The sequence below is a fragment of the Canis lupus genome, chromosome 13 (assembly GCF_048164855.1).
Source record: "Canis lupus baileyi chromosome 13, mCanLup2.hap1, whole genome shotgun sequence".
NCBI lineage: Eukaryota > Metazoa > Chordata > Mammalia > Carnivora > Canidae > Canis > Canis lupus.
In genome coordinates, this window is record NC_132850.1 from 49,933,296 (window position 1) to 49,957,832 (window position 24,537).

Here is a 24,537-nt window from a genome sequence, read left to right on the forward strand (position 1 = left end):
GAATTTACTTCAACTGTTTTTGGCTGTATAATAAGAGTTGATGCCTTTGAACAACTCTATTACAGAAAGTAATCATTTCTACATAAATACATTTCATTATCCATTTAGTTCTCCAAGATACTTTACTACACCAAAATCACATCATAAAAGCAATGCTTCCATGTTGATAGCACAGGTATACTATGCTATATAAGAGAAAATATATCATTAGAAAAAATTTTGATCCTATAAAATGATAGACTTGGCATAAATACAACATTGGGCATACATTATCTAAGGTTTTCAATTTTAAAATCATAAAACTCCATTTAAGAAAAAAAACTTTAGAAAGATTCAAAACACATTAGAGTTCCCAATATATGACAGGCAACGTATGCCAAAGTCATCCTAATTTATTCAATGCCTGATTATAAAATGACTACATAATATCTGTAACATTAAAGTATCCTGAATCTGAAAAACCCTCAAGAGCACCCTCAACCCCCAACCCCTACTCCTGCCCCAAATGCACATCCATAGACTTATTCATGTTGTAAGATAAGGTACACAAAGCTCTGATCCAGTAATTCATATCATTCCCATGACACTCTTGCAGCTGAGATCAACTGGAATAGAATTAAGCAAAAGCTATTCCTGCCTTTATTCAGCTCTTTTGACCTCAAGTTCTGACCTGCATTCCTCCTTCTTAACACCAAAAATGGTATGTCCAGAAATGTAATTCATTTTAAGTATTCTTCATAAGCATAAGATATATCTACCCTAATTTAGTGGATAGTTGCACTCAAAACAAAAATTCACTATTTTCATTGTTTGTTGTCTTCTAGAAAAAGCTAAGTAGAAATGAGGAATTAAAAATATATCTTTCTAATGAGGAAATATAGAAATTCTCATTAACATTACTGAAAACAGTCAAACTGTTTTTAAGGATCTATTATTTTAGAGAAGGACTGTGTGTGTCAGGTAGGGAGGGGCAGAGGGAGAGGGAATCTCAAGTATATATACCACTGAGCAGGGCTTGATCTCATGACCCTGAGATCATGACCTGAGCTGAAATAGAGAGTCAGATGCTCAACTGACTGAACCACCCAGGTGTTCCCAAAAATGTTTCTAAAATTTGTAGCATCAGATATTCCAAGAATACTAGATATTGTAATTTAAGTTCCTCTAGAAGGTAATTTAATTATTCTGTTTCTAGAAATTAAAACAAAAAATAGCATGCTCACTTTGAGAATCAAAATATATAATCCATATATATTTTATATAGTGAATAAAATATTAAAGAAGGCATTTAACTATTTTTATTATCAGTCTTGCAATTTGCAAGGCAGTTCTAAAGAACACATATTAATGTTTTCAAATTTATGTGTTGAAAACTCAGAAGTGTAAAACAGGAAATGGTAAAAAAAAAAAAAATAGGAAATGGTTTTTTAAAATACTGTATTTGTGCAAATTCAGATTTAAGTGTAGCTAATAAAATAGCTTACATTAATTATTTCCCTTAAAAGTTAATTCATAAAGAGTATGTGAACAAATATTCCATTAGAAGCAGTTGAGGGAACTAAAATTGTCTATAAAATCCCCTAATTGTACCCATACTGATTTCCTCTACCCCTTTTTTCTACCCCTCATTCATAATAGATGATAAAATACAAAATTAAATTACTCTGTTCTTCATCTGGCCTTGATCATATCCAAAGCTATTTATTTAAACCAGGCCTTCTGTAGAAAATCAGAAAATCCTAAATGTTACCTCACTGCAGAATTTCCCCATGCTCCATGTTTGTCTGTGAGAATGTTGATGATTTTCTGGATTAGTTGAGTTGCTGTCACATGATCTCGATATTTAGCTGCTCTTATCAAATGATCACACATCTTCTCATCCTCTCGTTTGTCTGCTGAATACTGGGCACACAGTGACTTGGATAGGAAAAAAGAAACATCCATTAATATTGAAAAATATGGGGAAAAAACTTAAAACACACCATGAAATAATCTCTAATGTGAATTGAACCAACCAAAAATTTAAAATTCCAATAAGGGTAATAATCACACCCGCACTGATAAACTGGCTCATAGCTCATGGAAAGGCACTCAATCTAACTGATGCATTAAGAAGGAAGGTCAAAATTTTTGTTGGATTTTCCTTCCTTCTCCCTAGGGTGTACAGTGGAAGTTCATAATTTTAGGAGTGTTGAAAGCTCTCTGTGTATAGCCCTTGCTTAGGAGAATCCCCATTCCTTTCAGATTGGTAGGAAACAAATGATAATAAAAATACAGTATTGTCATTAAATCACTAAAGCTCAAGATTATTTTTAATAAAAAGGTGTACAGAAAGCAATTAGAGGAATATCCAAAATGCTATGAAGGAAGAGAGAAAATTGGTTTTGAGAAGATATATCAATACATATTTTATATATATAAATGTAAACAAGAGATTGAAAAGCAAAACAAAAACCAGACTAAGGTATCATCCTTATAATATCTCCATTCAGTCCTGGACAACTAACTTATTTCTTCAGGTATAACTGTCTTCACATGCAAAATGAGGGTATTATACTAGCTCTAAGAATTGGACGATAAGAAGATTTGGGGTAACCTCATAGTTTTTGTACACTGGTAAAGTCAAGCTATTTCTTTTATTTAACCATGGATGTGGAGAAAATAAATCATGTTAGGAACTAAAATAATTTATAAGAAATTAAAGGAAAATATCATATTGTATATATTAAAAAAAAGAGTGAGTCAAGCAAACCACGGGAAGATCAGTTAGTCAAAAATATGATTTGAGCAAATAAAATACAATTAAGAAATACTTGAACAACCAGCAATTTAAATGAAGATAACTAGGGAATTATTCCATTGTAACTAAAACATTAATTGCTATATGTTTGTTTCAGAGATTTACTCAAGAACCAGGAAGCACTCTATAGGCTACTTCATATCTAACTCAACCATACACTAAAACCAAAAGGACAAAACGGTAGATATCTGAAGAATTTTTATACCTTCCAACATTCTCTACTGTATTCATAATCTGTCCTAACCTCATCTGATAAGAGTAAATTAAAATTATTGATGAAATTAGAAATTACTGGCTTCTATACTCCCCCAACACCAAATATATTCATATTAAACAGTACTAAAAATAGCAAAAACATATTGAATAGCCTGTTTTTTCTTTTATTAATATTACAAAAATTTAACTTTATCAAATTTACTTTGTAAATATTTGGTAGGTCATTAAACTTTGCTTAAAAAGGCATAATTCTAAACAGAAGCATCCAAAGTAAGCTAAATAGTAAAATAGCTTAAAGTGTTCTTTAATGGATCCTCCTTTACAATTTAAACAGTAACTTTTCATATCTGACATAAAATCTATAGGTATAAATCACATTAAAGGGCTATTCTTCCCCGATTATCAATCTCTGTCTCATTGTGGAACATTAGAGTCACATTCTGACCTTAAAACATGATAAAAGGAAACCAAACAAGAATGTTTTGTAAAGAGATAATGAACTTGTATCTATTTTTTAAAAATTTCCTTAAAATGTAATTTGATCATGTTCTTCTTAAAAACCAATAATATATTCTATGTATGACATATCACCCAAAGTGAACAACAGATGAGGAATATTTGCTTCAAGATCAAATGCATGTTTACTTATTGGTGGAGTATATATTTGTAATATGTCTATGTGCTTGTGTTTGGAAGTTGAGTGGAAGTACCCCAAGAAATCCTACTTACCTATCAATAAAATCAAAGGCCAGGTCTAGTACTTTCATTCAGTTTTACTTTACATCAACTTTCCTATTTTAAGCAACACATAAACTAGGTAATACATCACACAATGACCACAAAAACATTTCAATCTGAACAAAAATATCTGCATCTAAAAAGAAAAGAAGTAGGCATCTTGGGAACTAACAATTCAAATATATTTGATTATTGCTAAAGAAATTTAAGACTTATTACCATAGAATTAATAAATATGAGACAAACCTACTTCTTAAAAAGAAATTCACTTACTTGGAGGGAAAAGATAAAGAGTAGCCACTTATAACTCAAGTGACTATTCCCGCTCTTTTTTTTTTTTTTTTTTTTAAATTCATGATAGACAGAGAGAGAGAGAGAGAGGCAGAGACACAGGCAGAGGGAGAAGCATGCTCCACACCGGGAGCCCGACGGGGAACTCGATCCCGGGACTCCAGGATCGTGCCCTTGGCTGAAGGCAGGCGCTAAACCGCTGAGCCACCCAGGGATCCCCTATTCTAGCTCTTTAAATGTAAATGCATACATAAAAACAATATCATATTTGGTCTTTCCTTCCAGATATTATGTCTCTACCTAACTTTACTATTTGTCCTTTGCATGAAAGCTCAGAGAGGCATGAACTTAAAATGAAGTATATTCTCCTAGTACACTCCCATCAATTATCCCTTCTTGATGGTCAAACTTCTTCCTTTATTATTTTTCATTATGAAATGCTGGCATTTCCTTAAGGCTTTGCTAAATGTCCCTTTGCAATATCATTCACTCCCATATCATCTCCTTTTTGTCAGTTTAGATCTACCTTCCAAATTTGTCATCTCCGCCCCAGCTGTTAATCCTGAACTCTGAGCCCACATTTCTATCTGTAGGATATTCTCCAATTATTCAAATAAGTACGTAAAATTCAAAATGTACAAAACTGTAGTCATCATCTTAATCCCAAACATGCTACTATATTCTGTCATCTGTGACTTCTCAATTTTCCCTTCGTATCTCAACATCCATTTCAGCAAAACCCGTTTACCTCTTACCTCCTAACACTCTTACTGCTGCCCTAAAATAGATCTTTATTAGTTCACAATTCAGTTATTGAAATAATCTTATAATTGCCCTCTCACAAACAGTCCCAGAATTATTTCAAGAAGAATTTACTTAGGTATTGCACAGATATATTTATATACCCTACACTTTAAAAAGCCTGTGATTATCTTAATAATGAATAAACAGGACTAAATTTTACTACCTATGACCTTGTGGCCTTCTATAATTCAGCAATGTGGCATATTATCTTTTAATATGCCTGCTTATGCATCCTATATGCCAAACACACACAGATTTTCTGCTATTCCCCAGATCTCTATCCTTGACACATTTTCAAGACTTAGGAAATATTTCTCCTGTAGCTTTCATATTTGAAACAAATTTAAAGATGTCTATTGAGAAGGTAAGATAGAAATTGGAAGGAAGGGCAGCCTGGGTGGCTCAGTGGTTTAGCACCACCTTCAGCTCAGGGCATGATCCTGGAGACCCGGGATCGAGTCCCATTTCGGGCTCCCTGCAGGGAGCCTGCTTCTCCCTCTGCCTATGTCTCTGCCCCTCTCTCTCTGTCTCTCATGAATAAATAAATAAAATCTTAAAAAAAAATTGGAAGGAAAAATTATGATAGAAGAGAAAGCTATTCAGAAAGGTAGAAATATAGAGATCCTCGATTCTTTAGCAAAATATGCAGGTGAAAAAAAAATCTAAAAAATTCCAAAATAATTGAAAACTAAATGTATCAACTCCAAATAACTTCTGGATCAAAGATAAAATCACAAGAAAAATTAGAAAAATTTGTGGCTATTGGATGAGACAGAATTTAAATGAAAATGTATAGCTTCACATGTTTTATCATAAAACATTAAATATCTAAGGAAAAAATAATACGAACCTTAAACTCTTTACACATGGTAGAAGCTAAGGAATATAATGCAATTTATATTAAAGGAATAGAAAACTAAAAACTAATACAAGTTGTGTAAACACAAAATCCCTAACAGAACATTAGCATTCAGCTATACACAAAATGAAGTATATATCATGATAAAGAAGAGTTTATCCATGGAATGCAGGGTTGATTTAATATCTGAATATCAGTATAAGCCATTTTATAACAAAAAAAGGAAAAAAGTATAACCTCAATAGTTTTTTTTTAAGCATCTTACAACACTCAGAAGCATTTCATGATTTAAAAAAAAAAAACACAAAAAGACACTCAAGAAACTAGTAAGAGAAAGAGATTTTTTTAAACCCTAAAAAGTCTATGAAAATCATTCAATTAAAATTAGGGATAAAAACAAGTACGTCCTCTCTCTCATGACTTCATTCATTATTATAGAAAGGATCCTAACCAGTTCAAAAAAGAGGTAAAAAGAAGAAATAAAAAGACAGTTTAGAAAAGAAGGTATAACACACTATTATTTGTAGATATGTTCATGTATGTAATACTCCTAAAAGTTCTGGAAAAACTACTAAAACTTGTAAATAAGTTGACAAGTTTCTTGGATACAAGGTCAATATATTAGAAGTTAATTGCATGCCTACAGATGGACAACAACCAACTGGAAAATGAAAATAATAGTATTTACAGTAGCATTAAAATATGTATTTTAAAATATACAAAGTTATACAGAGAAAACCATAAAACACTGCTAACAGAAATTAAAGAAAACTAAATAAGTGGAGAAACAATGGTTACAGATTTCAAAACTCCATGTTGTCAAAATACCTACTCCCTTCAAATTGACTTTATAGATTCAATGCAATCTTAATTAAAAACTTAGCAGTCTTGAGGTGCCTGTGTGGCTCAGCCAGTTAAACATCTGACTCTTGATCTCAGCTGAGGTCTTGATCTCAGAGTTGTGAGTTCAACCCACGGTGAATGTGGAGCCTACTTAAAAATATATTAAAAATTAAAAAAGTAAAAATTTAGCCTTTCTTACAGATACTGACAAGCTGATTCTAAAGTATATATATATAACTAAAAAGAAAATAGTAACAACATTTTTATGTAAGAAAATTATAAAAATTATAGAATTTAACTATGAATAATGTTATAAAATTCTAAATTGAGAAGAGTTTAGGTGGTTAAATGAACAAAAAATATCTTTTCAACAACTTGTGCTAAAACATCTGGCCACTCACGGGGGGGGGGGGGGGGGGGGGGAGAAAAGAAAGAAATAAACAAACTTGTCTTCCCTTTTACCATAAACAAAATGTTCAATTCAAAATGAGGGCAACCCTGGTCTTAGTGGTTTAGCGCCGCTTGCAGCCCGGGGTGTGATCCTGGAGACCCGGGATGGAGTCCCACATCAGGCTCCCTGCATGGAGCCTGCTTCTCCCTCTGCCTGTGTTGTGTCTCTGTATCTCTCTCTCTCTCTCTCTCTCTCTCTCTCTGTCTCTATGAATAAATGAATAAAATCTTTAAAAAAATGAACCAAAGATCTAAATATAAAAACTGTAACACTTCCAGAAGAAAACATAGCAGAAAATCTTATGACCCTCGAGTAGGCAGAAAATTCTTACACTGAAATTCTTAGACACAAAAGGAAACATAAAAGAAAATCATAACCGTAAAGAAACTAATATATTAAACTATACCAAAACTAATAAAATCTTCTCTTTAAAAGGTACCACTTAGAAATTGAAAAGATAAGTCACAAATATGTATGGGACAAAATATTCACCATACACATAACAAACAATTGTCCTACAAGATATATGAAGAACTCTTATGACTTAATAAGGCAAACAAACCAGTTTAATAGGCTAAGGATTTGAACAGACACTTCACACAAGATATACAAATGACTAATAAGTGCATGAGAAGATGCTTGGTCAACAAGGAAATTCAAATAAAGACCTCGATAAACTATCACTATATACCCAGTAGAAAGGCTAAAATTTAAAAGACTCACAATATCAAATACTGGCAAGGATGTGGAGCAACTAGAACTCTCATTACTACCCAGCTGGTCAGAGTGCAAAATCTACAACTACTTTCGAAAATAGTTTGGCAGTTCCTTGTAAGTTTAAAAATATACTTATAATAGAACCTAGCAATTCTACTTCTGTGTATTTCCTCAAAATGAAGAAGAATATATTCTCACAAAAGTATATTGCCCATAGTGCTTTTAATCATAAGAGCCAAACCCTAGAAATGATCCAATATCTACCTATAGATGAATGGATAAATACTACTGAGTAATAAAAAGGAAACAAATGAGTGATATACACAAGATGGATGAATACCAAAGACTGTAGAGTAATCAAAAGAATCCAGACATTAGAGCACCTACCATATAATTCCACTTATATGAACTTGTATAGTATGCAAGACCATCTACAATAACAAAAAACAGATGAGCAGTTGGCAGAGGTTGAGTGTGTGTGTGTGTGTATGTGTGTGTGTATATATATATACACACACACATACACACACACACATAAAGAGGAACTGACAACAGTGAATCACCTGAGAACTCCCTGAGATACAAAAATTTTCTGTAACTTGACTATGACAGTTACACAAATGTATACACCTGTCAAAATTCATTAAACTATATATCTAAAAGGGATGTGTTTTATTTTATACAAACTATCCTTTAATAAAGTTTATTTCAGAAGTTTTTAAAAATAGGTAATAAAGTAGTTCAAAAATTCATATCAAAAAAAATCTGCTCAAATACCAAACAGGTAAATATCTTCACAAATCAATAAAGAAAAAAACAGACAAGCAATAAGAAACTAGGTAAGAGATAAACAAGTACCACAAAAAACTTAAAAAAAAAAATGTAACAAGCAGAGGAAAAGATATACAGCTTCATTTGTAAATAAAGCCCAAATAAAAACACAATGAAGTTATCACTACACAACCATTAGAATAGTAAAATAAAAAGCACTGATCAGTTTTTGATGAAAATGGAGTATGGAAACAACTATGCACTGATATTGAGAGTGATACACACCTCTGAAGACACTATGCCAGTATCTATTAAAGTTGAGGAGATAAATACAGTCACTTCCCTACAGAAGTGCATAAGCATGTACACCACAAGACTTGTAAAACTGTCAAAACCACATTATTCATAATAGTTAAAAACTGGAAACAAACTACCTATCAACAGTAGAGAGATTATGGAAAACTATCATCTACTCATGTAATAGTGTGCCATACAAAATGAAATAGAAAAATATAAGAAACTGAACAAATTTCACAAAAATGTTGAAAATGCCAGATCAAAACACATACTTCATGATTCCATTTATATGAAGCTCAAAAATTGCTAAAGAAATTTTAATACTAAAAGAAACATACTTAACTATTGAATGGAAAAACAAAAGCAAATTAGTCATTCCATAAAATCAGAACAATATTTAGCTTAATAGGGCAAAAAGGGGTTATGACTGGATAGACATACATATGGGCTTCTCAAAACACTTTTGGTATCAAGAAAAAGTAAAATAATAATGTTAAATGCACACTGTTTCTAGAGTTAAGTTTCAGTACATTTTATGAGAAACATTATAAAGCAATTTCCTTTGTCTGCATATTATTGTGAAATAAAAATAAATCCCAGTTTTAAAGTTCAAAGCTAAAATCTTAAAAATACTGTATAAGACTTTAATATTAATTAAGAAATTCAGGTGTATTGGTTTTACAAGTTTTATATCTTAAACTTTTTTTTGAAGAAACATACTTGTCTTTAAAAATAAAAAAATAACAACATATGAAAGAACAAGAAAGTTTTCCTTTCCACCTCCTCCATGGCTGGCTAGTTGTTTTCTACAGGAGTAATCACTATTAATAATAAGAAATAATTCCCATTTAAATGGAATCAAACTATTTATCATTCCATGTCAGGAGGGCCAGTCCTATCTTCTTTCTCATGGCTACACATAGAGTATTATATTTTTAATTAACTTAAACATACTTTCTGGTAAACACCTAAGTATACACTATAAATTACTTATCTCATTGGAAACCACGTAAAAGGAAAATCATCTATGGGACAAGTAAAGAAGCTTTTAAATATTTGACTTTTGGAGGTCTTTGTACTTGATCCCTTAACTCAGATTTAAAGTCTAAAAAAAGAAAAAGTTATCCACATGAATCTTACAAAGACTCCTGAAAAAGAATTGGAAAAATGAAAGCTTAAAAACCTCAACAGCAAACGAAAGTCAACCAATGACAATGTGTGACAGCCACCTTTAATTCTGAAGTGATTCCTCTGTCATCCAACACCTCAAAGTATTGATTTCTCTCAGCATGAAAAAGCCTAAGCCAATGAAACAGATATAGCATCATCCCCCCCGATAACAGCATTCAAGGTTAAAACAGGCAGAACACTTATCAAAGTATCTCTACCATTTCTTATTGTTTTAATGGACTGGATAAAATGTATTGGGTTCTTATCTCTACAAACTGCAGTCTTCAAACAATATTTTAAAATAATTTGGAGATTAATACAGGTTTTAATTTTTTATCTTTAGCCTTCTGATAATAAAAAAACTTGTTTTAAAAAGCTTTTATATGGTATTTGTAAAAGCAAGTCAACACTAAGAGGGCTATTTTCCACTTGTGTGTCAAACCCACACATAGTACTGTTTTTATTCAATTATTTCACTACAACACAGTAGAGTTATTCACAATAAAAAAAAGTCACACAATTATGAGGTGAATTGCAAAATACCTCCCAACAGAGAAACTGATTTCATACAATGCCTGCATATATCATATACCAGTAAGTAAATAAAGTAAAATGTGGTCATTACCTATGATCAATAAAATTAACATGGAATTTAAACAGATAGGGTTAAACCCAAATAATTATGTTTTCAAAAATCATAATATGAGACAGAAATATATCATCACAAAAGATTATATAATTATAGACAAATACACATACTGAGAAAAATCAAGAATTTTCAATGTATTTTTGCTAATCTATAGAAGAGCTAGATAATCTTAAGCAAATTCTATCATCTTTTAACTCAACATAGCTACCTAATCAGAATTTTTTAAGCATACAAAACTAGTCTCTTGATGTATTAGGCTAATACAATTAAATTTAATTTCAAGTTAAGAACAAGCATGAAGAACCAAAAAGACAAAAAAAAAAAAAAGATTCATTCTTATAAAAAAACATAATTAACACTGTGGTTTAGAACACAGATTCTAGAGCCAGATGACTTGAAATTTAATACTTGGCTCTGACACATTCATGCTTAGGCAAGTTAAACTCCTGTGCCTCAGTCTCCTCATATAAAAAAGGACATAACATAGTACATTTTGTAAAAGGATCAAATAAGAATAGACATGAAACAATCAGAACTTGCCAGGCATAGAGTAACACCTAACATTTATTATAGGCTTAGTCATGTGAACAAATTTCACAACAGTCCCTTTCCTTTTTTTCTTTCACCATCTCATTGTAGTTGAGAAACAAGTGACTGAAAATAATTACAATATGAGAAAACTGCTGTGAGGTATGTATCATGTATTTGGGAGGAGCAAGAAAGTAAGTACTATTCAGAATCTGAGAGAGTTTTCCAGAGAAATTAAAGGCTAAGTAACTGTTCACCAAGAAGGAAGGGCTGCAGATAAAGAAAAACAAAATACAGCAAAATAGGCAAGGAAGACAAGAGAACAAACCCAAATAAATACCTTTTTATTTTTTTAAGATTTATTTATTTGAGAGAGAGAGAGAGAAAGAACAGGCAAGCAGTGGGGAGGGGCAGAGGAGAGGGAGAGAGAATCTTAAGCAGACTCCTCACTAGTGTGGAACCCTGTGGGGCTCAATCTTAGGACCCCGAGATCATGACCTGAGCTGAAACCAAGACTCTAACAATCAATTGACCCACTCAGGTACCCCAATAAATAACCTTTTTAAAAAGAGTAACAGAATAAGACATGTAATTAACACAGCTTTCTCTTTTTAAATCTCCTAATATATGCTTTGCTTATATTTTCTTTGTGCAATATTATAATTTATAAGACACGTACATATGGTCATTCAGATGACCACAATACATATTTGGTCTTCATCCATAGTTCCAGGCTTACAGCTCCCCAAGTCCCTGGAATTTCTTAAATGTTGAGAGTTATTAAGGTGTGTTTTGTTATGTTAATTAGGTCACTCCTGGACCCTCCAGCTGAAGGGTGGGGACTGATTGCCAGGAAGACCAACCATGTGATTAAAAGGTGGGCAATTTTAAGTTCACACCCCTCTCCTGACTTCTTGGAAGTGGAAAGGGGATGAAGGCTGAATCAGCCAATTACCAATAATTTAGTCAAACATGATTATAAAATGTATAGCTTTTTGGTCTCTTTTGGAGAGTTTCTAGGCTTGGGGAGGCAGATGGCTTCCACATGTCACCAAGCCAAGCCCCAACTTCCAAAGGGAGTGAAGTTCCTTTGTTTAGGACCTCACCCTATGTATATCTTTTCATCTGGCTATTGAATTCATATCCTTTATCATATCCTTTAATAAACTGGTAAACATTAAGTGTTTCCCTGAGTTCTATGAACCACTCTAGCAAATTAATTAAACCTAAAAAGGAGGTGTTGGGAACCACCAATATGTAGCTAGTTAGGCAGAAGCACAGGTAATAGATTGGAGCTTGGCATCTGAAGTGAAGAGTGGGAAGCAGTCTCCTATAACCGAACTCATCCTGTGGAACCTGGTGCTACTTCTTGGTATACAGTATCACGTCAGATCTGAGTTGGGTTCTTGGACATCCTCATATCTGAGAATTGCTTGGCGTTGGGGGCTGGGGGCAGACCCTCCACTTCCATATTATAATCAGAACTAGGAACCTAAAAGACCTTGGTACATATATATTTTTATCTATTTCCTTCAAAAGAAAATTCTTCTTCAAAGGTTTATACAAATCATTTAACATAGAGTTAACTATATCACTTTAGCTGAATACTGTTAGATTGCTGTAAGTTCTTATTCAAATATACTGCTAACATAGACTAATTCAAAATAACACAATGAATGAACTGGTTTTTAGGTACTGTTCTCAAGATAAGGTAGTTTTAGGTACTGTTCTCAAACTATAATAAAGAACTTGTTTTTATTTTTACTTTTTTTTTAAATGGCACTTTAAATAGCCAGACATTCAAGCTATTAAAGTTTCTAAATACCGGTTATGCTATTTCTGTACTTATCTCTTTGTAGACTAGTGGACTAGTTTAGTTAGCAGTTTGCTCACCACACCACATCTAGGTAACACTAGTATAATAGATAAATAGAAGGAAACTATTCCCATCAACTCAAGTGTTCAGTCTTCCTTTCCGTGATAAAAAAAAAAAAAATGATCTTATATTCTTAGCTTTACTTTGCACACTAATAAGCCAGAAATAACAGAAGACAAAATTTTAATTTTATGTGAACAATTTTTATGTGATAAATGTATGGAATACACTATGAAGACTTTTAGGTTAGCTTACCTTCTTCTCTATCATTACTTTAAAATTCACTAAGAAGAGGTAATTTTTACACTAACACATGATTTGGTCAACAGTTAAGACATCCAAGACAAATTAGAAATTGAAAGTTTAAACAGAGACTTGATACATCCATAAAAAATATATTCATCCTATGCAGGAGCATGGCCTGTGAGTTCTAAGAGACACAGTATCTATTATTGAGTATTATTTTCCTTTTCTGCACTGTGATATCCCATCAATGCTAAGCCTATAAATGAGAAAAAGAAAAGTATATGTCTGTACATTGCACAAAAGGATAAAGAAACAGCAGCTAATTCCTAGAACAGCCATTTGTATGATAATTAGAAGTAACCTTCAGGACTCTAACACAGCAGTACCTGGATCAAGGCCCTATGGCAGAGGTAACAGTTCCAGATGAACTGTGCAACAGGTAAGCATTCCTTGGATATTGCCAGAGATTACTCAGAAAAATGCTCTCCTTTTGATACTGACAACGCTAGCTGTGTTATTCAATACTTAATATGTACTTACAGCAACAGGCACTTTACATTTATCAAATCCCATCTACTCCTCACAAAATTACTCTAAGTAGGCACCATTACTATCCTCATTTTAGGATGAGACAATGATGCCTTAGCTCACATAGCTAGTAAATGACAGAGCCAAGATTAAAGTACTAGGTACTGGAAAGTCAGAGCTATATTAACTATACCATAATGATCACATGGTCTCATTGGCTACATGCTACAAAATAGTGACTTGGACATTTAAAAGGACTATAATACTCTTTTTGTTAATTATGCTAGTATTTTTTATCCTGTTCATGATTATCAAAATTTTTATCTGAGGTAAAGAAAATAATATAAAAGTTATAATTGAAATATATTGTCAAGATTACCATTTCCTTGTACCTGATTTATTGAAGAAATATATATTTAAAAAGCTTTAGAAAGATGTCCAAAACCATAATGCATGTAAAGACCATATCTGAGATGCGAAATGCCATTCTAATGCTTTGGTATTAGGCTATGACACCTCAAGATATATTAATCACCCATCTCTTCACAAAATGACAAAACCAATCATGTAAAGTTTACATCAAGAAAGAAATATGGCAAGACACTAGGGTACATTAATCACTACTAATGCAGAATCATTATGGAAAATAGAATAGTATCATTCTTAGATTCAAAAAAGTTATTTACACTCACTTTTAAAGAAGAGAAGGTCAAATAAGTAAAAAGTTTAAGGGGGGGAGGAGGATAAAGCTAAAAGAAGAAGAAAGATGACAAATAGGAAAGGAGTTTGAATTAAAACATAGTTTGCATTGTCTCAAAATTAACAAGTTTACTTTAAAAATTAGAAAAAATAGGGGCACCTGGATAGCCTGGCTCAGGACATGATCTCAGGCACTGTGCTGGGCATGGAGCCTGCTTAAAATTTTCTCTCCCTGTCCCTATGCTCCTCTACCCCTGCTCATGCTCACTCTCTCTCTCTAATAGGTAGATAAATAGGTAGATAGATAACTAAATAAATGGCAGGAAAAAACCACTATCACAGGATTTCATTTGTACTGCATTCCAACCACTAAATGAAAGAGAAAATGGGTGATTCAATTCAGTAACAGAATATAAAATAAAAAACTAGACAAATGTGTAAAAAAAAGATTATAATCCAACCAATTATTAGCTCACTTATTTTGTATTCTGTCAATTTTGCATGCACATGGTAACAAAAATATCAAGTCAGTATAAAAGAGCAAATAGAAAAAAGCATATATTTAAGGCTTAGTTTCAAAAATCTTCTACAAAAGTGAATGAAAAATGACACAAATAAATGGAAAGATATACCATGCTCATGGACTGGAAGTATTAATATTGTTAAAACATCCATACTACCCAAAGCAATTTACAGATGTAATGAATCCTTATCAAAATATTAATAGCATTTTTCACAGAACTAGAACAAACACAATTTGTATACAAATAAAAAAAGACCCTAAATAACCAGAGAAATGTTGAGGAAAAAAGCAACAAAGCTGGAGATATCACAATCCCAGATTTCAAACTATTCTGCAAAGCTATATCAATCAGAATACTATGGCAACGACGCAACAAAAACACAAATCAATGAAATAGAGAGACCAGAAATAAATCCACCATGTTTATATGGGCAGTTAATCTACAATGAAGGAGGCAAGAATATACAATGGAAAAAAGACAATCACTGCAATAAATGGTGTTGGGAGAACTGGACAACTACATGCATAAAGAAAAACTCAAGACAGATTAAAGAGACCTAAAACCATAAAACTCCTAAAGATAAAAGATACACAGTAAACTTTTAGACATAGTCTTAGTATGTTTTGGAACTGTCTCCTCAGACAAGGTCAACAAAAGCAAAAATAAAAAAATAGGACTATGTCAAAATAAGAAGTTATTGTACTGAGAAGGAAACCATCAATAAAACAAAAAGAAACCTACTCAATAGGAGAAGATATTTCCAAATAATATGTCCAGTAAAGGGTTTATATCTAAAACATATAAAGAACTCAAACAACTAAGCCCCCAAAAACAAAGGTGGGTTTAAGTGGACCCACACAGTACAAACCCATGTTGTTCAAGGATCAACTGTAAACTTATTTTTAATTAAGTGAATGAAGGAAAATTTCAAGATTATTACATAAATGATACTCTAATAACTAATACTGCCACTTAGTACTCATCGTCGGGGCTGGACCAAATAAATTATAAGACCCAGATGTAGGGTTATACTTAGTGACCTTTTAGGACCCCTGTATTACAAGAAATTTAAATATCTGCTCCAATACTACATAGTTAATTAGTGGCCACGCCAATCCTAGTTCTGACAAATCCTAAACCCGTGTTTTCTATCATATACTGCAGATTGTAGTAACAGATTTACAGTTCACATGTAATTAAATATTCTAAATCAATACCTAGAGTCTCATAAAATAAAAGCTAAAAACAAAAGACCTCCTTAGCAAAAGAAAAAATAGATTATAAGATATTTAGAGGGTTGTTTACTTATCAAAGCGAAAAGCAAGTCTTAACCCTTGGAAAACTTAAATACTGTAGTACATATATGACACTGCCATATGTAAGTCCAGCAAATAATTACTAAGGAGGTTTAAAATCTCTGACTTTATACATCATTAAATGCTAGTAATGAAAAATAAATATCCACATGCAAAAGAATGAAATTGTACCCTTATCTTATACCATACATAAAAACGACTGGGAATGAGTTATTTAAATGTGAGATCTGAAAGCATAAAACTCCTTTGAAGAAAACAAAGGGGAGAAGCTCTTTGACACTGATCTTGCACTATTTTTTCACATTATCACCAACAGCACAAGCAGCAAAAGTAAAAACAAACAAGTGGGGCTACATCAAACTAAAAACTTTCTACAAAGCAATCAACAAAATGAAAGGGCAACCTACAGAATGGGAGAAAATATTTGCAAACCAAACACCCAATAAGAGGTTAATATCCAAACTATATAGGGAACTCAACTCAGTAGCAGAAAAATAACCTGATTTTTACAAATGGGCAAAGAACCAAATACATATTCTTCCAAAGAACATATACAAGAGGCCAACATGTGCATAATAAGATGCTCACTCACCATCACTAATCAACAGGAAAATGCAAATCAAAACCACAATGAGATGTCACTTCATATCTGTTAGAATGGCTATCATCAGAAAGATAGAAGCTATAAAGTGTTGGGAAGTATCGATATGGAGAAAAGAGAACTTCCCTTGTGCACTGTTGGTGAAATGTAAACTGATTCACACCATGGAAGACATTACAGAAATTCCTCAAAAAATCAAAAATGGAACTACCTTATGATCCAGTAATCTCACTTCTTCATATGCAAAAAAAAATTAAGTACTATCTCTAAAATGCATCTGCACTCTCATTTCATTGCAGCATTATTCAAAATAGGCAAGATACTAGAAACATTCTAAGTATCCAAAGGCAAATGGATAAATGAAATGTGATATAGATAAACACACACACACACACATACACACATATATACACAATGGAATGTTATTCAGATTTAAAATAAGTAAATCCTGCCATTTACAGCAACTGGGATGAACCTGGACATTATCCTAACTGAAATAAGCCAGACACACAATGACAAATACTGCATGATTTCATTTGTATGTAGAATCTAAAAACAAACTCGAGCTCACAGTAAGGGAGTAGAATGGTGGTAACCAAAGGCCAGGGGGTGGGTGAAAAGGAAAGATATTAATGAAAGAATACAAAGTTTAAGTTTGAAATGAGTAAGCTCTTGATATCCAAGGTACAGCATGGTAACTATAGTTAATAAGAATGTATTTCAAACTTGAAATCTTAAGTTTTCTCACCACACAAACACAAAATGGTAACTATGTGAGGTGATGTATATGTTAATTTGACTGTGGTAATCATTTCACAATGTATGTATATATCAAAATATCACTGTTCTGCAACTTAAACACATATAATATTTATTGGACAATCACACCTCAGTAAAACTGGAGGAAAAAAATAGTGGAAATCTAATAAGCAATACAAAATAACATAATCAGTACTTTTTGTTATGTTTCTATTAGAATAGGAACAGAACATCTTATCAATCTAAAACAATCTAGGATCTCACATGAAAAGATTGAATCCCCAGATTTTGCTAGTTGAATATGAAAAACTTCATTAATCTTATATTCTATCATGTAGCAGTTGATATTTTCATTCATTTAGCAATTCTTTATTGAATGTTGCCCCATGTTCCAAGCCTATATTAGGTACTGAAACTAAAATAAGAAACAGAGCCTATTATAAAGGGCTCAATAGCTAATGTTTGTTTCCCTTAGTAGACACAAATAATTTTAAAACATTTTTAATGGATATAAGTAATTCTCACAATGTATCCGAGAAGGTAACATAATCCAGAATTTTAAAATGCAACAACATATCAACATCCCTATGTATACCATGCATTAATGGCTTGCCCAATGCATATAAGCATGTACCTATTATTATTATTGGCATTACATGAGGTCGTACATTTAATCACTAATCCTTCCCAACATGAAGTGAATCATGCTCTTCACCTAGTTCAGTAAGCGCTTAATCAGCAAGCCTGGAGAAACCATCAATCCTTGCATAAAGTGTCCTTTTTCTTGCTCCGGGCCCATAACATGTGGGGGTCTCTAATTTGAAACTATACCTGGCATCTGGTTCTTACTTCAGGACCATATATTTCTTTACTCCTATCCTACAGTCCTCTCAAAGGGGACATCTCAATGGACTAATGACTAATCAGCCCATGATCACACATAACTGTGGTGTCATGCATTTGGTATCTTTTAATTTTTAGGGGGGAACTTGGTATCACTCAGCTGTGACCATAAAGGTCTCAACACAGTCAAATAACTTGTAGCAGGGCTTAATTAATATTATATACCAGCATCACATAACTTTAAGGTGCAATTCAGTCAATGGTTACAGGACATGCAAATTTACGTACACGTACAACATACACATACACATTGATGCCTATATCAAAGAAAAACAGCCTCTACTCTCATTAAATGACTGCTATAAGAAAAGTGATGTATGCAAACCACACAGACCATTATAAGAGACATTCTCAAGCCAGAATCTGTAAACTTCCCTAATTACACACAAAGTTTTATGGTCATATTTGTTTGAATTTCTCATGGTCAGATTCTCAAAATTTTGAGTCCACAGCCAAATAAAAATGTAAGAAGTCCTGACTCAAAATAACTCCCTACAATTATAAATCCATTTTTGGTTAAGTGTATATTACATGTGAAATATATATACATAAAAATACATATAAAGTGTACATTTATAGGAGGAAGTCTAAAAAGTTATGTGCCAAACCATTATCTTGGGAGGCATGGTAAGGGGAAAGATACTGGGGAATGTTCTTTTTTAAATTTACACTACTGTTTTCATTACATTATTTCTTCTCTTCTTTGCCCTCCCCTTTTATTGATACATGTAATTTCCAGTGTAATTTTTTTGACTTTAAAAAACAGAAAGGACTGTTAATCTAAATCAATTTTCCTTTTTTTTTTTTTTGTAAATCAAGGTTTCCCCCTCTAACCTTCTGGGGCATACCTGAATTCTACTTTTTAAAGATACTTTTTTTGTTGTTGTTTTTATCTTCTTAATAATCTAAGCAAATCAATAAAAATAGATTTGGGTTACCTGGACTATGGATATGTAGAAGTGCTTATAGCTCTTATACAACTATAACCCAATCACAAATTAAAGCAGCACAAAAATCAATGAACTTATATTATTTATGACTGCTTAAAGTGAAACAGTATAACCTCTAATGAACGGATAAGACTTAGACTACCAAAATGTTAAAATGACATCAATCCATGAAAATTATTACATACAGCTGATTTTACCAATTATAGTGGCAAAACTTCTTTCATAATAACACTTAACTGAAAGTCATCTAATAGACTAGCATTTCAATATTGACTTAATATATAAAGCTAATTCTACATTGTGAAAATGTCTTGCTGCAGAATACTAATGTGATGATTGAAATATTGTTGGTTATATACAAAAAGGATGAATTCTCATGTAGTGATATATTATGTCCTGCATCAATGAAAATTTGACCTAAGTTTAAAAACCAAAAAAATGAAAGATCATGATATCAACTTTTTATTCCCCCAATGTTCCATCTTCAAAAGTACCAGAATCTCAAGATTTTTACCAAGGTCTATAACCAGTTAGAATAAAGACTACATTTACAACTTCTATACTATTTTACCACTGCTAATAAAACTAATAAAAGGATTAGAAGAGAAAGTAATATATGCATGCTTTAGACAAAATGAATATTAAGAAGACACCTAGCTAGAAACATATAACAGATTTTTAGAAATGTTAAGATGGCAGTAGAGATCTACAGTGCAGTAATTACATCAAAAGAAAATCTATAAAATGTTTAAAAAGTAGATAATTCCACTTCTACTAGCACTGAAACTGAGCATACAAAAACACACAAAATTTTAATTCTTTCTATGAGGCAGGTATAATACTGATACCAAAAACCTGCTAAATATCTAACACTGATTGGAAAGTTGAAAACAAACACAACCCAATTTAGCATACAAACAGAATGCAAAAATCAAAAATAAAACATAGCAAACAATCTGGTAGCACATTAAAGAAAAAAACCTATGGGGAGCCTAGGTGGCTCAGTTCATTGGAACATCTGCCTTCAGCTCCAGTCATGATTCCAGGGTCCTGGAATAGAGCCCCATGTCAGGCTCCCTGCTTAACAGGGAGTCTGCTTCTTCCTCTCCTCCCTGCTTGTCCTCTCTCTTGCTATCTTCTATCTCTCAAAAAAATAAAATCTTAAAAAAAAAAAAAAGAAAAAACTTATAAGTACACCATCCTGGCATTATATTGACATACTTAATACATTTTAAAGCATACTATCAACTCTATTGCTCCACTTAAGGATGATAAAACTGAATAAAATTATTTATTAAAAAGGGAAAAAGTCCACAAAACAGAATTAACCTAATAATTCATTAAAATGATATGCTATATCTACTTCAGTTCAGGCTGTATCATAATTATGGGGAAAACACTGAAACATCTTTACTAAAATCAGGAACCAGAAAAAGATGCCCATTAGTATTTTTGTAACATTACACTGGAGACCTTACCTTATATGTAGAATCTAAAAACAAAAATAACTCCTAGAGAGAAGAATGCTTAAACACAAAATATCAGCACACAGAAACTTGCAATTAATAATTATTATTAATCAATAATAATTGAATAAGCTAATTCAATTATGTAAAAAAGCAATTAGAAACATAAAATTTGGAAATAAGAAGGAAAAACTACCAATATCTAGGTAAGATATCACTGCATACCTGAAATGCCCAAGAGAATTAAATGATTCTTTTTAATCTAACATCAGATAAACAAGACAAGTCATAGCAATTCTAAAACAAAAATTTTTTAAGTCAGTAAGGAGTGCGCTCTACAGTATTAAAATACACTATAAAATCCTCAATAGTTTCAAAAGTTTCACACTAAAACATGAAATCACAGAATAAGAGGGAAAAAATAGAACATCAAGAAAGAGATAAAAAAATATATAGGCATTTAATATATGGTAACAGTGGCATCTCAAATCAGAGAAGAAAATTTAGACTATGTAGCAGATGATATAGGGAAAATTGTTGTCACATAAGTTACATTCATATCATGATTTATCCTAAGATATATTACAAACAAGTTAAATATTTAAATGTAAAATAATAAAACTGTGAAATACTCAAAGGAATATAAAGAAATTCCCTTTTAATCTATGCTTGGTGGACCTTTTCAACTATGAATCAAAAAATTCATAAAAGAAAATTTTCACAAATCCAACAACAAAAACATTGTTTTAAAAATTTCTGCAGGACAACACCAAAAATATCCATCATATATAAATCAAGAAATTGGTAAAAATGTGTACAACAGAGAGAGTTGATTCTATAATATATGTAGAAATTCTACAAATCAGTAAGAAAAGAAAAACCAAAAAAATTCAAAAAATTGGGCAAAGGATATGTTCTCAGAAAAAGACAGACATATGACTAAAAAAATAAACTCATTCATAAAAAGCAGAAATATAAGTTAAAACACCAGGAAGAGGGATCCCTGGGTGGCGCAGCAGTTTAGCTCCTGCCTTTGGCCCAGGGCGCGATCCTGGAGACCCGGGATCGAATCCCATGTTGGGCTCCCGGTGCATGGAGCCTGCTTCTCCCTCTGCCTGTGTCTCTGCCTCTCTCTCTCTCTCTCTCTCTCTGTGACTATCATAAATAAATTAAAATTTAAAAAAAAAGCTTTCTACTCTCTTAAAAAAAAAAAAAAACACCAGGAAGAAATAAAAATTAAAACTATAAACCACAATGGACAATCTATGAAAATGACAGTAAGTCTAAACATTTGATAACACACTGTTAGGAAACAGACATATGTTGCTGATAGGAGTGAAAAAGAATGTTAAGTTAAAAACCAAAATATAGAACATTATAGATGTTAGCATTCGTATAAGGAAAGGGGATAAGAACATATAGTCCTATTTATATACAGGTGCAGGAAGAAATTCAGAGGATTTGCAAGAAACTAGCAATGGTTTCCTAGAAAGATGAGGAGGAGGTTAGAGGAGGACTTCTCACTATGTGCCTTATCATAATTTTTTCATTTTAAATTCTCTATAAACATAAAATTTAAAAATATTTAATGTCTTCTCAATAGAGGTTTTAGATAATACTAATATTACATGAGATTGCTAAAAAAGCACAAAGCTGGGCGGGGCGTAGGGGTTGACTGGGTGATGGGCACTGAGGTGGGCACTTGACAGGATGAGCACTGGGTGTTATTCTATATGTTGGCAAATTGAACACCAATAAAAAATAAATTTATATGAAAAAAGCACAAAGTTAAAAGTACCAAGAGCTATTCTTGTAAAAGACCTATACTTTTGGAATAGGAATAAGGAATGAAGAGAAAAATGAACCTAGAAGAACTATGAGAAATAAAAAGCTGATCAGACAAGCACAACGTAAGAAAGTCAAACAAACAAAAAAGAATTTCAAAATGGAAGGGTTGATCATCAATGTCAAATAATACAAAGATCAAGAGGTATGAAAACTAAAAAACAGCTACTGGACAGAATTATTAGATTATTAAAGATATGTAAGAGAACATTTTTAATTTATTTGTTCTAGGACTGGAGATGACAAGGAGAGAAGGCATGTTGCAAGACACTGAAAGTGTCAATGAGTGAGAAGGTAAAGACACCATTCCAGCAAAAAAATTGACAGAATGACACAGCAAAGTGAAAATGGAAGCTTGAGAATTCTAACAGCATTTAAACTAGGTTGCCAACACTAGGTCTATGATAATTAGACAGAAAAATATCAATATATCAACACTGAGAAACTACAACATACTTCCAAAAAGGTCAGTTGAGAGGGAGGAGGAGGAAAGCTCCCAACATATTAAATAATAACCTCATACAAAATAAAATATACTTTGTTAAAGAAAGCCACAGAGAGTAGTCATGATTATAAAGATCACCAATGACATTAAGTGAAAATAAGATGTTTCAATCCAAGCTACTCTTTGAACAGTGAGCTGCCTATTTCATACTTATTGAAGGCCTGGAACTGAAAAGTTCATGGTATTCTGGAAACAGGTATCAAGGCAGATCTCACAAGTAACAGAAGCGCATCATCTAAGGATCTTTTTCACATTAAGAATCCTATTAGAAAGAAAACACTAAAAGGTAATTGAATTTCCCTCAGTTATCTTCATCTCTGTCAGCTCCTGCTACAATAACTTACTCTCCAGAGCAGAGATAACTCAATTCTGTCCAGCAAGCATATGTTATGAATCTCCAAAGCAAACTTGTCTAAATCATTCTGGTCTTCTATCAAGGTTGGCTGTTGTTATGAACTCTGACAGAAAGCAAACAAATTTATTTTTATCTTTTCAATAATTCACTTCTTCATGCTTTGATGGAAGAAATCATGAGACAAATATATGCTCTGCAGTTATGTTATAAAGTCAGCTGAAATGGTTTCCATGACTTCAACAAAAAGACTTAATTAATCATTCTTAAATACAAAGGAAATTGTATCAATGTATAGAACTGGTAAATTATCTTAGTTTCAATTTGTTTATATAGTTATCTCTAACAGTTTGAGTTCAAATAAAAGAATACTATTAATCAGATGCTTTAATTATGATATCACAAATACTATTTCACTCTTTCATCCTTAAATAGCTTTTAGTAAAACATATTTTAGAAAATACAATACTAGGAAATTTATTTTCAAAAACAGGATCAACAATGTAACTTGAATATTAGTTCTCGCAAGTAAATGTATTTCCTGTCTGTATTCTAAACCAGTCTTTCATAACAGAAAGAAAAAAAAAACACTAAAAAAAAAAGTATAGTATCAGAAATTCTGAGTTTCTTAATTTAAAATAAAATCTACAGGGCAGCCCGGGTGGCTCAGTGGTTTAGCGCCGCCTTCAGCCCGGGGTGTGACCCTGGAGACCCAGGATCGAGTCCCATGTTGGGCTTCCTGCATAGAGTCTGCTTCTCCCTCTGCCCATGTCTCTGCCCCTCTCTCTCTCTCTCTGTTTCTCTCATGAATAAATAAACAAAATCTTTAAAAA

At 32.4% G+C, this 24,537-nt stretch overlaps 1 protein-coding gene across 12 annotated transcripts in view; it reads right to left on the bottom strand.

Annotated features, from left to right (window-relative positions):
* LRBA (LPS responsive beige-like anchor protein) overlaps positions 1-24,537 on the bottom strand; it is a 740,528-nt gene that overhangs the window by 369,450 nt on the left and 346,541 nt on the right. For all 12 annotated transcript variants that reach the window (XM_072773570.1, XM_072773571.1, XM_072773578.1 and 9 more), the window contains one exon: positions 1,751-1,917. In XM_072773570.1, the coding sequence (XP_072629671.1) occupies positions 1,751-1,917 (167 nt within the window). The remainder of the gene's footprint in view (positions 1-1,750; positions 1,918-24,537) is intronic.